This window comes from Mastacembelus armatus, chromosome 21, assembly GCF_900324485.2.
Source record: "Mastacembelus armatus chromosome 21, fMasArm1.2, whole genome shotgun sequence".
Taxonomy (NCBI): domain Eukaryota; kingdom Metazoa; phylum Chordata; class Actinopteri; order Synbranchiformes; family Mastacembelidae; genus Mastacembelus; species Mastacembelus armatus.
The window spans coordinates 7,327,016-7,343,676 of record NC_046653.1 but is presented as its reverse complement, the minus strand read 5'-3'; the positions used below and the strand labels follow the sequence as shown (position 1 = coordinate 7,343,676).

The window sequence follows — 16,661 nt, the reverse complement described above, 5'->3', positions numbered from 1 at the left end:
GCATGAAGGTTGTTGTTTTCACATTTCACCAATGAAATAATGGGTCTGTTTGAGGTCAAGGAGAAGACAGTTGCATTAACCTTTACGTGAATTCTTCTCTTGTAGAATTGTTTTATGTGTTTATGTGACAAATTCACCACACAGAGGTCTTTTCATGTAAGGCACGAAAAATGACAGCACATATTTATGATGGTTAGATTTAGCTGCTTCTGGAGTGGAGCCATGTTTAGTGCAAGATCATTAGTAATGTGTTCTGCTCGCTGTAACTACTCAAATTGTTTGCTGTGAAAACTGTGTATTGTCCTGTCACACACATTAGTCACAGTGGATGTTTTAGTCAGCAAATGAAAGCTATGAAAAAGATCACTGTTGTAGAGCAAAATGAGCAACAACAGTGTATAGATCAATGACCTACATTTTAAACTGGCAGAAACCTCACTTCTTAACATTTCATAAGGCTTACCTGTTGCTTAGTTTGCGATTTCTGCGTCACAAACCTTTTTACTAATGGCAAGCAAATTAATCTGCTAATGTGACAGGACTGCCCCTTTAAAGAAGACCGCTATATAAGGGAACAGTCCATTTCACTAAAAAGGGGACCTCTCTCACTGTGAGATTGTGAGATTCCTACATTTTAGCACAAAAAATAGGTTATAGGAGAAAAGCTACATGTTACTGTCCAAATGCCCGTGCGTACCGACATCATGTGACACCGAAAACCAACATTTCATTTATTCATGCCTTAACAAAAGCCGCGCTCACCCCTTTGGGGCATTTCTATTTATAGCACCAGCTGTTGCAATACAAAGATTAGCTACTCGACGCTTTGTTGCGCAGACGTGGGGAATGCACATCCCGTCTGCGGCGAAAGGGCGGCGGTGTTTCGAAGCGGAGAAAGACGGAGATGAGGAGGACTATGCCGCTGTGAGGACGTTTCTTTCTCTTCACGACAGCGGAGCTCACACTGGTAAGCAGCTTTTTCCTGCCGAGAGAGGGGAGGTCGTGAATGCGTGTGTGTGCTCACGGGCAGCACAGGCAGCACCTACCGCCTGGGCACCGTTACAGCCCTGGACTAGTCCGTGAAACAACAACTTGCCGTAGCCTAGAGGACTGTCTCCTCATTATGTCTAATGACAGCGTGGAAACACTACCGGAGCCCAGCTGTTTCACTAAAGCCTGTTAAACAACTGGAAGTCGTTTGCGGAAATTCATTTTTTGCTGCAAACTTGGAGAGAGATGAAGCAACCAAAATCTGTTATCAAGGGCGGCTACTGTCGGTTCTGTACGGCCGCTCACACAGAGGAACGGGCCTTGAAACTCCGTGTCAGAAATGGGCACGAAACAAAAACATAGTGCTTGTCTTTTATCGCCTGTCAGTAATGAAACTTTTTACTAGATGTATGTGCATTTTAGCAGCGCCTGTTTAACAGCTGTATACACTCAGTGGTGTCCAGCTCTGAAGCAGAAAGGGTGTGCAGACTGAACCAGTGGGACCAGAGATTCTTCATGGATCAAATCATAGGATGAGATCATTCAGAAGCACTAGTCAGTCTGCACACACACACACACACACACACACACACACACATAAATACAGTACACATATACACACTCACACGTGTTAATCACTATAAATAGCAAAAAGATCTCCAGATGATTCGGCTGAGCACAGATCGCTCTTTATTTTTCCACCATAACTTCATGAAAATGTCAAACCCTGCTGCTGCTGCTGCTGCTGCTGCTGATGATGGTGATGATGATGGTGATGATGGTGACGTTGCTTGTGAGGGTAATGGTTAGCTGGATTTTGCATGCCGTTTCACCGTTTTCATGAAAGCATCATTGTGACCTTTACCCGGGGTAAATTAGAAAGTAATTGTTGTGTTTCTCACCCAGGAGACTTTGTTATTACATGTATATGGACCTGGTATTGCTCCTTATTAATGATTCCTGTGTGCTTCAAGTTGGCACTTGCGTGTAGAGAAGTGTGACAAAAGGTTTACCTTTGGCGGTGTAGAAAAGCAGGCTTGTGGCCAGAAGGTTGCAGGTTTATTCATTTGGCAGCCCTGTCAAAATTAACTCATTGCAGTTCCACACTTCCTTGTTGAAATAATTGCTTATTACATTCTCTGTAAAACAATGTTCAGTAACCCAAAATAAATATGATAGGAATGAACCAATGTGCATGAAAATCCATTGGTTAATTTTATGCATTCTTAATGTCTCAGTATCAAGATGAGTTTATGACTAGGCTTTTTATCTAAATTCAATTATCATGTTTTTAGGTTATTTTCCAATATAAAAAATCGCATTGATGTTCAAAGCATGAACTGTGTTGCATAGTTATGCACTGTATTACATAAGATCTTCTCATGACATAACTTCAATATCCAACTTTTTTTGCTATAAGCTTGCTGAAAATTATGCATTTGGACAACATAATTTTATACAATGATGATGTAATGGTCATTTTATTATGATATAGCCAATAACCAATATTATCAGATCCTAACAGATAGTATTGAATTATTGGCTGGCCATTGATGATCTTTTTGTACAGGCATAGTATTAACACCATAAATACAGTTTTGTTTTGTTTACAAAGCAACTTGTAATATTATTTTTTTCCTTTTTGGTACAGGCTTTTTGGTACAGGCTGCTATCAGGTGTTTGCTACTCCTGTTTGCTTACAACAGGTGCTCAATTATTCAGTCAGTATCTCTGATGCTTAGTGGGACTTCAGTTGTGATGTCTGTGACCAGATTGAAAATCCCAACATGTAAATTGTCAGCCTGATTGAGTGCAAAGGTCAAAGTAGAAATTGCCCCCAGCAAGTCCCAGGGCATTAGTGAGACATTTGTTTTTGGCAACTTCAGCCCCATAGAAATTCCAAGACCAGTGTTGCATTACGAAAAGCACACACAGATTAGGGCTAAATCTCAAACAATGCTGTGATACTGGAGACTTCCAAGTTTAGTCATTGGACAATGACCCACAGTCTTGTGATCTGCCTTACAGCCATCTATTAAGCTATTTGCACTTTGCCAGATGTTACACACTGTTGTAGAGATATGGGCAAGAAGTCTGTCATTGTTACAGCAAATGTGATGAGCTTGAAGGTGACTTTGCTTGCTTTGTTTGTTGAAATAGATTACCAGAATTACTGCAGTAAAAACACAGATTTTCCGTTTATATGTTGGGGTTTCTGACAAGCATGCAGTGTGTAACAAATTGCTTGTTGAAATGAGTTCAAAGACACCTCACAATTGATGACATCTGAAACCATGTCAGCGTTAGCATCACCTATTGCTACTCACTTAATAACAATAAAGAAATGTGTGAAGAAAATGTCTGAGATATAGGCTAGAAGTTTAATTTTGTACCGAAAACATTTTAGGTATATCTGACCATGATGGTAAACATGGTGAATGATAAAAAACGTGTATCTGATTTATTACTATTTGGAGAATATTGCCAGTAGTGGATATACTGGAGAGCAGCATGGTGACTGAGTGGTTAGCGCTGTTTCCTCACAGCAAGAAGGTGGAGTTTGCATGTTCTCCCTGTGCTTGTGTGGGTTTTCTCCAGGTACTCTGGTTTCCTCCCACAGTCCAAAAACATGTATGTCAGGTTGATTGGTGACTCTAAATTGCCCATAGGAGTGAGTGTGAGTGTGTGAGGTTGTTTGTCTCTATGTGGCCCTGTGATGGACTGGTGACCTGTCCAGGGTGGACCCCTGCCTTTCACCCAAAGAGAGCTGGGATAGGCTCCAGCTGATCCCTGTGACCCTGGTTAAGGAATAAGTGGATATAGAAAATGGATGGATATATTGGATATGCAAATATTAGTATCATATTAGATTCATTGTTTTTACTCTAGTGGTCTTGGTGACAAGAACCCAAACCTTGCTTCTGCTAAAAATCAAAAACTTTACTTTAAAAAGTCAGCTTTCAGTATTTAGGAAAACCAGAAATTTCTTCAGCTATCAGTAAAAAAAAAAAAGTTGAAGATGGCACACTTGACTAGAGTCTGTCACATGACAGCAGATTGAATACATTTTGAACTCAGTGAACTATGTCTAAACACCTCCTCTGAATGATCGATGAGTGTTGATATCTGGTAGAGTTCAGGCAGTGGTGTACAACGCTGTCTGCTTCCTTATTGCTGCTCTGTGAGTTGTGCTGCTGCTTTGTTCCCATGTGAAGAGGGAAGTCCCTTTACCCTTTCTCAAGGCAGCAACTACCCACGTCTTAAGATCTCACATAAGCTTTAAGGAGTCACACTGAAGAGAAAATGTCAAGTTAAGAATACACCAACTTCACCTGCTCTTTATGAAAATCCACACAAACTTTAGCAGTTTAAATCTTAGTTTGTTGTCTTCTACTTTGTGATTCCTTATTCTGTTTTTCAGTACATAGTAACCAAACATACAATTTATGTGTTTGGTTCCAATCATGTATCTTGTACTTTGTCAGATGTGTGTTGTGTGTACCAGTTTACAGCCATACAAAACTGTGTTGTACAAGCTTTATTTCCCCTGCTCACAATACAGACTGAGATTTTCCAGTTTATCCCCTCAATTTTTTACAAGGTGGAAAATGCCAGTTTAGTGTGACTGGAATTAATGGAAGATTCACGTTCATAAGCATTACATTGCACACTGTGGCTTAAGCATTGTGCACCATAATGTTTGTCCTTTCAGCTGGCTTGTTGAAACATCACAACTGTATAACCAGACACACTGGTTAGAAAACTAACTTTGGTTGGAGGCAGTAAAATTTCCTTTCACTCTCAAAGGAATTTGGTTTAATGGTGTCTGTGGATTATTTTTGTGTGACACACTGGTGAGTGGTGTTTCAGGGAACTGTGTACACCACCAAACAGACTCACAGGAGGAAATGCTGACACACCCTACAGGGCTGTAACCTAACTTGGCTTCTAAGCAACGCTGCACATGACTGGTGTGAAACCAAAAACTTGTGGCAGGTACTGTTATTTCACTGTGCTTGTCCAGCTGTTGGGTTTTTGTTTTCTGCACTGTGCTGAAAAGATGGTGTCTTCTGGAATGGGACACTAACTTAGATGCCTAATCTGTGACTTTGTGATATTCTGCCTGGCCTGACTGGAAATTTTTTAACACCAGGAATGTGACTTTGAAATTCTTTGACCAACCTGGCAGGCTGAGTGCTGAAGACTGACTGGTTGTCTGGCTGACTTTAGAAAGGAAGGAAACTTCTTCCTTCCCTCCATTGTGCTGGGCAGGAAAGGATGGACTGTAGCCAGCTGACAGCTGTTTCCTGGTGGATGGAGGATGAATGGGTGTGTGGGTGGTGGGGGTGTTCTGCTTAGTAGTTAGTGAACGTGTGTGTGTTTTTTTTTTTTTGTCTGATTTTCACTGTTGCTAAAATCTAAAAAAATAAAATCTTAAGGTTTCACACGAAGATGGAATCAGTGGCATTGTGTAATGCAACTACTACAGATTACACATAACCTCAATCCTTTTTAAAGCAAATGTTTCTAGATTTCCAGGATACAAATAAAAGACTAAAATTAGTGTTGTATAGAAAACACATTTGTAAAAAGTGTGTTTAATTTATCGTATTGAACATTTAGGTCTTTCATTTGTGTGTGGATCTTTAACCATTCCATGCATAGTGCTCACAGCTATTTAAATGCTGTTTTCTTGTATGTGCATGGGTTCTGATTTCCATGCCCAAAGACTAATAAAAACATTGAGGAAAAAATCCTGACTCTAGCCTTTATAATTCATGCAAGGGTTAAAAAGTACATGTGGAACTGTGTTTACATTCAGCTAAGCAGATTTTTTGAATAATATAAACTATTATTGTATTGAGTATCTGTATATTGACATTTTGACTACTTCCTGGATTTCACTCTTCTTTACAAAATATAATATGAAAATAACAAAACATAAAATATCACATGCATCCCACACAGAGGTATCATGATTAGGTTATAAACCAACACCACTAATGGACTGATTGGTTAGAATTCGGGCAGCACAAAGAATTGAAACAGCAAAATCAGACAGCCAGTGTTGTTAAATGGTTCTAAGAAGTGCTTACTAAGTAAATATTTGGGATTCAGTATGCCAGAAGCAAATGGTAAAATAGTAGTGTCTATGGCTCAGTCCAGTGCCATATTGTAACATATTTATGAGCGTTGTCCTCATGTGACCCTCTTCCTCTCCCTCACGCCTCTGTTTCCAATGTCTCTCACCCTCCTCTAGCTTTCTTCTTCTTTTGCTGCCTTCCCATGTCTCAATCTTTCTGTAACTCTCTCATAGCTTTGTGGCCAGCTGCGGTGTGAACTTTTCACCAAACAGCATGAGACTGCATGATAATGCTCTAAATAATTAAAAACACACAGTACTGCTGTAATAAGGTATTCAATTCAATTCAATTCAATTCAATTCAATTTTATTTGTATAGCGCCAAATCACCATACAATCATCTCAAGGCACTTTACAAAAAACAAAAAACAAACCAAAAAAACAAAACAAAAGGTACATAGTGTACAGCTGTTTCCCTGAGGTGTACATGTAAAATACATCTTTTACAAATTGTTAAGTTAATATCTCATGGTGAGCCACTACTTCACTACATGTCTCATATCTTAACCTACACTTATCCATCTGTGAGAAAGCCATAATATTTGCTTGATCTATAGATGTAGTGGGCTAGAGCGAGTAGATGTATGTGCCTGGTTTTGGCACATTTAACAATAAGGTCCTTTGGCCACCGACCTTCAACAGGGTCCCAATCCCAACAGTATTAACAAAAACATAGAAGAAATAGACAAGTAAATAGATAAATTAAAACAAAATAAAAGAAGCACAAATTTATTAGGTAGACCAGCTTTTCATCTTTAATCACTACAGCAATCAGGCACAAATCTTGATCTGATTTTCCTATAGGTGTTTTACATTAAAAGTCTTTTATGGTTAGCCGGTGGGAAACCTATGAAACAGAAGCTGCAGCAAACATTTGGTTTGCATTAGTAGTGGATCAGAAAACAGTGAGAAAGTGTTTGAAAAGAAAAATTCTGATACCAGAATATTTAGTAGATTACTGAACTAGAGAGACCATTATGTTACACTGAAGCAACTAAAGTGTTAGACTGAAACAACTGAAGTGCAGAAAGTCTTTTATACTTTCTTTTCTGTACTTCCTTTTCTGAACACCTGCATGCCTCACTGTAATCAGATGGGTGCGATCATACACTTTAATTTGGGTCAATCACATTTTGGTCTTGTGTGCCCAGGCACTACTATAGTATCTTATGCCTGTCTGGTTAACCCCTGCGTCAAAGCAACCGTAGAACCACATATGGCAGCTTCAGAAGGTACACATACCCCTACACGTTCTGCACACTCTACTGTGTTGTAAATTTAATTCTTAATGGATAAAACCACAGTTTGCCCATTAGTTTACACTCAAAGTGAAAATGTGTTCGAATTTTTTGCAAATGTATACGGCTTAATCTTGCTAATTGCCCTGTCACAGCATTGTGTTTCTGAACATTTAGCATAAATACAGTGTAAATACAGTAGCCTCCGGAAGACGAGCTCCAGTAACAGCTGGTAGACACTGGCTCCAAGACAACTGCCTATAAAAAGGGGCTGCAAAATACCAACTTGTCTGTGGTCACAAATGCATATTATCACTTTAGTACACTTTAGTTGAGCTTGGTGGCTTTCTTTGCAAATTGCTGAGACCTATATAAGAATATGTGTTGTGAGCAGCCTTAAATGGTGTTTAGCGATGTCTTTTTTTCCTTTCATTGCTATTTTTGCCCTGTTTCTGCTTTCCACAACTTCTTTCTGTTATCGCAATGGTGATGAAAAAGCAACTGCAACAAAGCACCTTAATGCCTCTCTCTCTTGTTCATTCCTCCTCTCTGTCTGTTCTTCCCTCCCTTCTCTTTTGTCAATCCCCTTTTCTGTCTTTTTCTCTCTTGGTCCTCCATTACAGCCAGGTGTGTCTCATCAAGCCACCTACCATCCTACTCCCCACCTCTACCACCACTGTCAAGGTAACCATGGCAACCAGTGCTGTGCCAAGCGACAACCTGCCAACGTACAAACTGGTGGTGGTGGGGGACGGTGGTGTTGGGAAGAGCGCCCTCACCATCCAGTTTTTCCAGAAGATCTTTGTGCCAGATTATGATCCCACAATAGAGGACTCATATCTAAAACACACAGAGATAGATGGGCAGTGGGCCATATTGGATGGTGAGTAGACAAGTATGCATAACGGTAATCTTCTAGTTTTTTTTTTTTTTTTTTTTTTTTTGTTATTCTGTGAATGAACAGTAATATTTGTTCTTAAAAGTGTTTTTTATCTTTTAACCAACGTATGGTGGAAATAGTCTGGAAACAATAAGACCACATAAAAACAATCAATTTTCCAGTTTATGGGAAAGCATCTTTGTGTGAAGACACAGTTATTATACAAGAGTAGCCAAGACCTGAAGGTGACACTCAGGAAACATTATTGAGTCACCAAAATTTACAAAACCATATCAAATAAATATAAAAAATGTAGGGCGGTCTGTATATTTAATAGGAAAAGGAGTCAAAATTATAATATTTACACAAAATATATAGTCCAATGTGTACAATGTTAAGTACATACTATTTACTAGATACATTTTAAAATAATGTGTAATAATGTATTTGTGTCCCTCTACTTATGCAGTGCTGGACACAGCCGGCCAGGAGGAGTTCAGTGCAATGAGGGAGCAGTACATGAGGACAGGAGACGGTTTCCTTATCGTCTTCTCTGTGACAGACAAGGCCAGCTTTGAACATGTTGACCGATTTCATCAACTCATACTACGGGTCAAAGACAGGTAGGATCCAACTGGTCACCTGGGAAATACCCCATAATGTTTTGTGGGAAAATGTTCAAAAATCACACCTACTTATGTGAATTTTATTTAGTGAAGAACAGTGGATTGTTCAATGTTAGAGATTTTTTTTCAATGACTCTTCATATGGCTAATATGCTGTGGCATCTACTTAGCTTCCTTATTTTGTTTAAGGAAAATACATGTTTTTATAACTTGTGTCTATTGGTTATGACAACTATATATTGTCCAAAGTAATTAGTAGAGTGAATCCATTTGGATTGCTGTATGTGCAGTCAGGTACCTTTAACCAGATTATTTGGTAGTGAAAAGAAACAACAAATATAATGTGCAATGCAGTTACTGAAATGGAAAAACTGTGTGAACATCCATCCATCTATACCCCCTTATTCCTATTTAGTCTCACAGGGATCTGCTGGAGCCTATCCCAGCTCTCTTTGGGTGAAAGGCAGGGGTACACCCTGGACAGGTCACCAGTCCATCACAGGGCCACATAGAGACAAACAACCTCACACACTCACACTCACTCCTATGGGCAATTTAGAGTCACCAATCAACCTGACATACATGTTTTTGGACTGTGGGAGGAAACCAGAGTACCTGGAGAAAACCCACACAAGCACAGGGAGAACATGCAAACTCCACACAGAAAGACAGGTTGTGAACCTGGGCCCTTTTTGCTGTAAGGCAACAGTGCTAATCACTCTCCACCATGCTGCCCTTGTGTGTTACATTAATGGTAAATTTAGTAAGTCAGAGTTACTGTACCATGAAGACAGGGTAACCCCAGGAGGAAGTAGCTCTGTCACATCTAATAGACATTTCCATTAAGGTAAATCTGGGGAACAGATTTTTCTGTCCTAGATATGTTTGTGAGGAAAATGTTAAAGTAACCATTAGGGGTGAGAATGTTTACAAATTTTCATAAACGAATATGGTACTCACAGATTTTTGACAGCGTGTACATGTAAACGCTTTTTTCCATGTAGCCTAATGTTACTACCCAGGATGCAAATTACAGCGTGCCCAGAGGGGTGCAATGGAATTAAAAAGATTCTGAGCTCTCGGATCAATAAGTCACTCTGCTGTCAGGTAGCATTGTCAAATCTTTCACAGTGAGAATGGTCAAAGGTCATGATCTCTCAGGCCAATTCCAAAATTCTGTTATATTGTGAACGTCAGCTATGAGAGAATACAAGTATCTATTTACTGACACTGACTGACAGCAGGAAATAAAACTGGGCTTGTGATGAAACAAAAATAGAAACTAAAACTGAGAAAGTTGCCTGTTCATATGTGCTCTGTCTTAGCTCAGTTTATCTTTTGGCATAAGTGCTGCAAAAAATTGACATCTTAAACTTATTTAAAATGATGTGCATATAATCTGCTTTCATATGCTATTTAGTTGTACATGTTGCCTGTTTTCACTGTAGTTGCATTTCAACAAAAGCCCTGCCTAAGGTGTTAATGACACATTTGGGCTCTATTTTTGTGTGGTGCAGATCATAGACAAGTGTGCTCTTCTGATTGTGGCAGGGGCTTGCCAAGCACATTTTGGTATTCTCGTGACTAGGCTTGCCTGATGCTCCTGCAACGCACTTTGATAAGGAGGTGGGATCAGTAATACGGTTAATCATGCACAATAACATTCACTCCCTTCCTTCCCTTCAGTTACAACGCTTACAGATATATATTGGTTGCCACAGTGACAGTACTCTCAGTCAGTACAGGGCTGATATCCTGACCTGACCTATAACTGATAGGCTGTAAGACCACAACACACTTTAGGACCAATGTAGGTGGAATTCAATCAGACATTAAGCTATCCAGGGAGTACATCACACTGTATGTTTGTGTTTCTTTTCCTTACAGGGAGGCCTTCCCTATGGTGTTGGTTGCAAACAAAGTGGATTTGGTTCACCTGAGAAAAGTCACAACAGACCAGGGCCAAGAGATGGCTGCAAAACATAACGTAAGAAGTGCACTGTTTCTTAGGCAGTTGCCCTTAGCTTATTGTTAGCTTTCTGTAGCCATCTGATTTTTAAAGATGTGCAACAGAGTTCCTGGTGTTTTTACTCATGCAGGTGTCCACTACAATAGCTGCAGTCAGTGAATGGGAAGATGATTGCTAACAAAGGCATGTCCCTGAAATACTTACAGCGTATCAGTCCATGGTGGTCAGAGTAAAACTCAATCTAAACAAACAATTCATATTGAACAAAAAGCTTAAAATCATTTTGATGATAGATACTGAGTGAACATTGAAACAGAAGCAGGAAAACACAACTGTGTTTAATCTGGACTTCTATACAGAACACACCAATCAAAGAAAACTAAGAACTTTTTGTGACAAAGCCAACATCATGAATCATAAACTTTAAAAAGTAGTGAGAAAATGAGTAATCCGCGGGTCACGTGCATGCCGAACCGTGGGTAGTGATCCGCATGGATCACGGATCAACTATGATCCAAAGCATGACTATTAAAAAGTGAGGATAAAACAGTTTTGGACCAATCACAGTTGGTCTTCAAAATTCATTCACATGTCCCATAAAGAAACCCTTTATTAACCTGAACTCCCAGGCCAAAAAGAGAGGACTCAGAGTTGCTGTGTTTGCTTGTGACTTGTAACTAGCCACTGCTACTACCACTGTAATACCACTTATACTCAGGTATAGGATATTTCTTCTTACTTCTTCAGATAACTTATATTGAAACCAGTGCCAAGGATCCTCCAATGAATGTGGACAAAGCCTTTCATGAGCTGGTCCGTGTAATAAGGTAAACCCAGGTTCACTTCTGTTTTTCACTTTTATTCATGAGGTAAGGGCCTTAAAATCTTTGCAGGTAATATGATGTCAGACCAATTAATTTGTTGCAACAGCTCTTAGACCTTTGGACAGTAATGAAGGCATATCACCATTTTTCCAGTGTGTATTGTACTTCTTCAGAGGGTTGGGACACCGAGAGGACAGTGACAGTGTCTTTTTAGCAATATCGAAAAATGGAGCAAAAAAAAAAAAAAATCCCAGAGCTATTTCCTGTCCTGACGTGTAATTTTAGAAGAATTTGGTTTATGCCTATGTTTTCTTTGTGGTAATGTGTTACTGTTTCTAGTAGTCACATCATAAATGTTTTAGAACTTGTACTCAAATACCTAAATAAACACCATGTAGAGGGTCTCTATGTTCGACTTTCTATTTCTATTTGTAGGTCAGTATCTGACTCATGAGTAAATTCGTCTCTTCTTTCATAATGTACTAAAACTGAGAGAAGTGGATTGATAAAGCAACATTGCCCCCATGTGGTCAGACTTTAGAAATACAGTCCTAAAAATGATTGACTGTTTTCTTCTTTTTCTATCCACTCTGTTCCCTAGGTTTCTTTAGGTTGTCCTGAGCAGCCATTTATATAGTATTTAACATAAAATCTTTTAAGAGATGACATATCATATTGACTGGTTTATAACAGGAATGTACTGGCCTCAGCAAAGAAATAGAATGAAATCCCCAGTAAAATCCCTCACATTATTATTATTATTTTGTCACATGGGCTTCTGTGCAGATTAAACAAGTCAATAGATATAATATGATTAGAATTTTAGATGTACTGCGGAGTGGAATATATTACCATCTCCAAGATAGCTTGCCTATTTCCAGATTTTGTACTTAACTAAGGTACAGGCTAAAACTTTATATTTACTGTAGAGATGTGAGAGTGGTGTTGAACTTCCTATCTAATTCTTTTTCAACACCCACAGACAACAGGTCCCAGAGCGAAACCAGAAGAAAAAGAAGAAAATGAAATGGAGGGCAGAACGTTCCACGGGTTCACACAGGTTCCACTGTGCCATATTGTGACATCCCTCATCCTCTTTGTATTTCTTAACTTACACACACCGACATGCACACCTACAAACCTTTTGGATGTCAGGGAGCTCCCCAGCGGTGGTTAACTGCTGGAGCACAAAGGGGAGGGGGTGGGGTCTTCGGGGGTCAGTGACTGGATGGATCCAAAAGAATGGAAGATGTAAATATGAAATGATGGACAGATGTCCCCTCAGCCCTTCTACATGCCTTGGAATGAGTGCTACGCCCTCTCTCCTCAATTTATGGTCACTTTCAAAGGTTTTTTTAATTGCTCCTGTTTATGTTCCGCACAAAACTACAGCATCACCAAACAGTTTCTCAATCAATTTCAGAATTCATTCTCAAAGGACAGAAAATCAGAATGACATCAAAACTTCTGCTTTGACAAACGGAAAGAGAAGGGAGGCCTCTTATAGTGGCACCTTGTGTTTCATGGACTAATGCCAACAATGTTTTGGTCATCTCCTTTCTATCCTCACACTCCTACAATTTCTGGAAGAAAAGCAGATCACTAAGTAGCCTGTCTGTGGACATGATAAGGGCCTGGTGGGTGAATATGAGAATGGTGAAAGTGATGTTTTTATAGTGAACATAGGTGTTGTGTGGTGTATTGCGGGCTTTGTGTTTTGAGTATAGCATGCACGTTGTGGTCATGTGATGCTCTGGTTTTGAAATGTTAGCTTAGAGAGGATGGAAGGACATGTCGTTGCAAGCTAAAGAAATGTGACAGGACTCTGAGAAATGATGTCATATTGGTTGACAGGTGAACGCTATGGCCACATCAGTTTGTTGAATAAATGTGTAAACGTTGTAACTATAAAACAGAATAAGTGTATGTGGTTACACGTTAGTGTAACTGTAACAGGGTTTATACAGACACTGTCAGGGGTTTGTTTACAGACACTCTTATAAAAGATTTTTTCTTACATATACATAATGGTATAAGAGGGCAGTAATGGTCAATGTTGTCCTTGACTATTACTGCATCAACCATAGCCCTGATATTTTTTCCCCCATCTTTTACATCCTAGGTTCTTCAAAGTTACTTTCCATGTTTTTGGATTGAAATAGAGAAAATTACAATTATATTTGTGATTTAAAAATCTAATTATAGGGTGCATTGTAAACAAATTTAATGGTCTTGTAAAAAGGATCTGTAGGAAATCCAAATCAAATATAGATATTGGGATAGTGAGATGTTTCAGATATGAAACGGACTGGAGAACCTGATTTGCACTGGCCACTAACCAAAATAATGTGATGTCACTTTATTTCACAGGGGCTTTTCAGAATTCACTGAATTCAGGACTGTGAAACACACTCTGTAAATGACATTTCTGCTTTAGTTTGAAGATATACATATATTGTAGCCCTGGGAATACATCAGAGTTGAGAAGCCTAACAGAATACCATAGTGTGATGCTCCTAGGGTTCAAAGCCATGTTAACCTAGCTATAGACAACATTCAGTTGTAAGGAAACCATACACTCGAATTAACAAAACATTCAGTATAGTCATGTTTGTAGCGTTGAGGTGGATAGGAATGTACAATTTAATAACCTATGAAATGGCTTGTACTGTTAACGCACTAAAGTTTCGGTGGACAACTTTTTATGTCTGGATGAATACAGTCTCTTGAAGGAATACATTTTTGCACTTTTAATACAATTTTTGACTTTCCTATTGGCATGCTGTTTTGTGTTCAGTCTGTTAAGTGAAACCAAAGGCATGGTCGAAATAATTTGAATGTCAAATCAAGAAGCAAAATAAGCAAATAGGCGATTAGCATTGTAGCCCTGTGTACCTGTGTATGCTTTTGCCTTGGCAATGGCTGTAACAAGATTAAAAGACCTGGAATTTGATCATTTGAAAGTTGGAGAAAAAAGTTCTGTATTACTCCATTTTGAAATTAGAAGGTTGGATATGAAAAACCTAATTTTTTGAATGGCATACAAATTCACTTAGCATTAAAGTGGAAAATCAGCATCAGTAAAAGATTGAAAACAGTATTAATCTATATACTTTACTGTTAAAGGGACTTCACAGAAAATTTCCAGAGAAGCATTGAAGAAACATTGAAGTATTGATCAAAGCAATGAAGCAATGAGACTCTGGATCATGGGGGGAAGGAAAAAAAAGTGTCTGAAAATGTTGCATCATGTATGTTTGATACCATTTTGTAATATTGATATGAATTATTGATATAATTCTTGCAAAGTGTTTTTTTAAGCAACTAAATAATTTATTACTGTCTCTGTTACCTCAGCGTGTCCCAGACCTGGACAAAAAAAAAACTCCTATGTATTTTTCCTTTTTTCTCATTGGGACTCAATGGTTCAGAGGCCCTTTGCCTTAGAGGCCCAGTATAAGAAACTTGTAATGTGTTGTGGACCAAGATGAAGAAACTGAATGTGGTCCTGAGTTTAAGAAGCATAAGGACCTCTGCTTTACTGGAGCTCAAGCGAATGACCTCACATGAAAGCATCACACAGGGGCCAAAACGAGATGTTTTTCACTTAAATTGTAATTTAAGTAAGTTTCATTGTTTAATGTGAAATCCCTTAAAGAAATAGTTCAGCATTTTGGGAAGTATCTATTTGGCATAATGCCAAGAGTTGAGAAGATTTTTCTAAATATGAAGCTACAGCCAGGTAGCTTAGCTTTACATAAAACTGGAAACAGCTGGTCAGGTTCTGTCTGAAGGGTGAAAAAAAAAAAAAGTCAACTAACACTGGGCAAGAAAGCAAAAAAGAATTTTCCAAAATCCCAAGCTGTTCCTTGAGGCAGACCATGTTCACATACCTGTCAGGTTTGTTGTAGTTTACTATTTAACTTTATGGTTTCAGGTCCAAAAAACAGGCTGGTACAAATACACCTGCTGATTTGTCGCATGGTTTAGTTTATTACCAATTATTTGACCCTGGAGTGTATGTGAGCTAAATTGAGCACTTTTGTTTCCAGTGATGGGAGGATGCATCATTTTCCAAACATATGTGTTTTTTTATTTTATCATTTATGCAACTGATGAGTTGAGTTGTGTACATGTTGAAAGGGCCATGTAAACATCAACAACCCAAAAAAAAAAAAAAAATCTTTTCACACAGTTGTGTAATGTGTTTTTTGACAGGTCTGTTGTGTTTTAACTGGCTGTGTCAGACTGAGGAGCTAGACAAGGCACAAACAAACTGGCCTTTTCATCTAGCCTCAGGGGTCGATTATATTTCAATAAAAAAATGCAAGTATTGTGACTCTACATCTCTGATGGCTTTATCTTTGTTTGATGCCACTGTAGGTAGGTCTACAGCACATAGTATTGAAATGCAGAGCCACACACTAACTGGCTGCTGAATAACCTATGAGGAGCCATGGTGAACAAGCTACAGGCTGCACGTTTTTCAGAGGTGCTTGTTCAGCAGAACTTCACCTCATTAATCCTGATCGCCACCGAGGCCCATTGAGTTTAACACGATGTAAACCTGAAAGCCCCATTTTGCCTCATTGATTTCAGCCCCTTGAGGAAGAGGCAGCCTGGCACACAAGACAGGTACTACATCTCATATTGATTTACATTCACAATCCTGTTGGAGTGCAATTGGTACGGAAAGTCCTCAACATGAGATGAGAGGCAAGAGAGCTTCTGAGAAAATGGAAGTTATTTCTACTTTCTGTCTATGAATCAGGAAAAAACACTTAAATGTCTTCAAAAAAGACATGGATATGAAAGTCTAGCTTGAAATTTTAAACAGTGCACTTGATCAGCTAAGTTCAATTCAATTCAATTTTATTTGTATAGCACCAAATCACAATACAATCATCTCAAGGCATTTTACAAAAACAAAAAACCCAACAAATCCCTTATGAGCAGCACTTGGTGACAGTGGAGAGGAAAAACTCCCTTAA

The 16,661-nt window shown here is 38.9% G+C and overlaps 1 protein-coding gene across 1 annotated transcript; it reads left to right on the top strand.

Annotated features, from left to right (window-relative positions):
* Positions 1 to 810: 810 nt before the first annotated feature.
* Positions 811 to 16,014, top strand: LOC113123022 (ras-related protein M-Ras). Its single transcript, XM_026294730.1, has 6 exons — positions 811 to 967; positions 7,995 to 8,254; positions 8,721 to 8,874; positions 10,765 to 10,864; positions 11,594 to 11,673; positions 12,653 to 16,014. The coding sequence occupies exons 2-6, from the start codon at positions 8,062 to 8,064 to the stop codon at positions 12,750 to 12,752; spliced, it is 627 nt and encodes a 208-aa protein (XP_026150515.1). The 5' UTR covers positions 811 to 967; positions 7,995 to 8,061; the 3' UTR covers positions 12,753 to 16,014.
* Positions 16,015 to 16,661: the final 647 nt, after the last annotated feature.

What these genes read in the sequence shown, in the direction of transcription:
- LOC113123022 (XM_026294730.1), top strand. Translation starts at nt 8,062, where the DNA reads ATGGCAACCAGTGCTGTGCCAAGCGACAACCTGCCAACGTACAAACTG. An exon ending in AGATGGCTGCAAAACATAAC is followed by an intron (nt 10,865 to 11,593) that starts GTAAGAAGTGCA and finishes TTACTTCTTCAG; the next exon opens with ATAACTTATATTGAAACCAG. An exon ending in GAGCTGGTCCGTGTAATAAG is followed by an intron (nt 11,674 to 12,652) that starts GTAAACCCAGGT and finishes CAACACCCACAG; the next exon opens with ACAACAGGTCCCAGAGCGAA.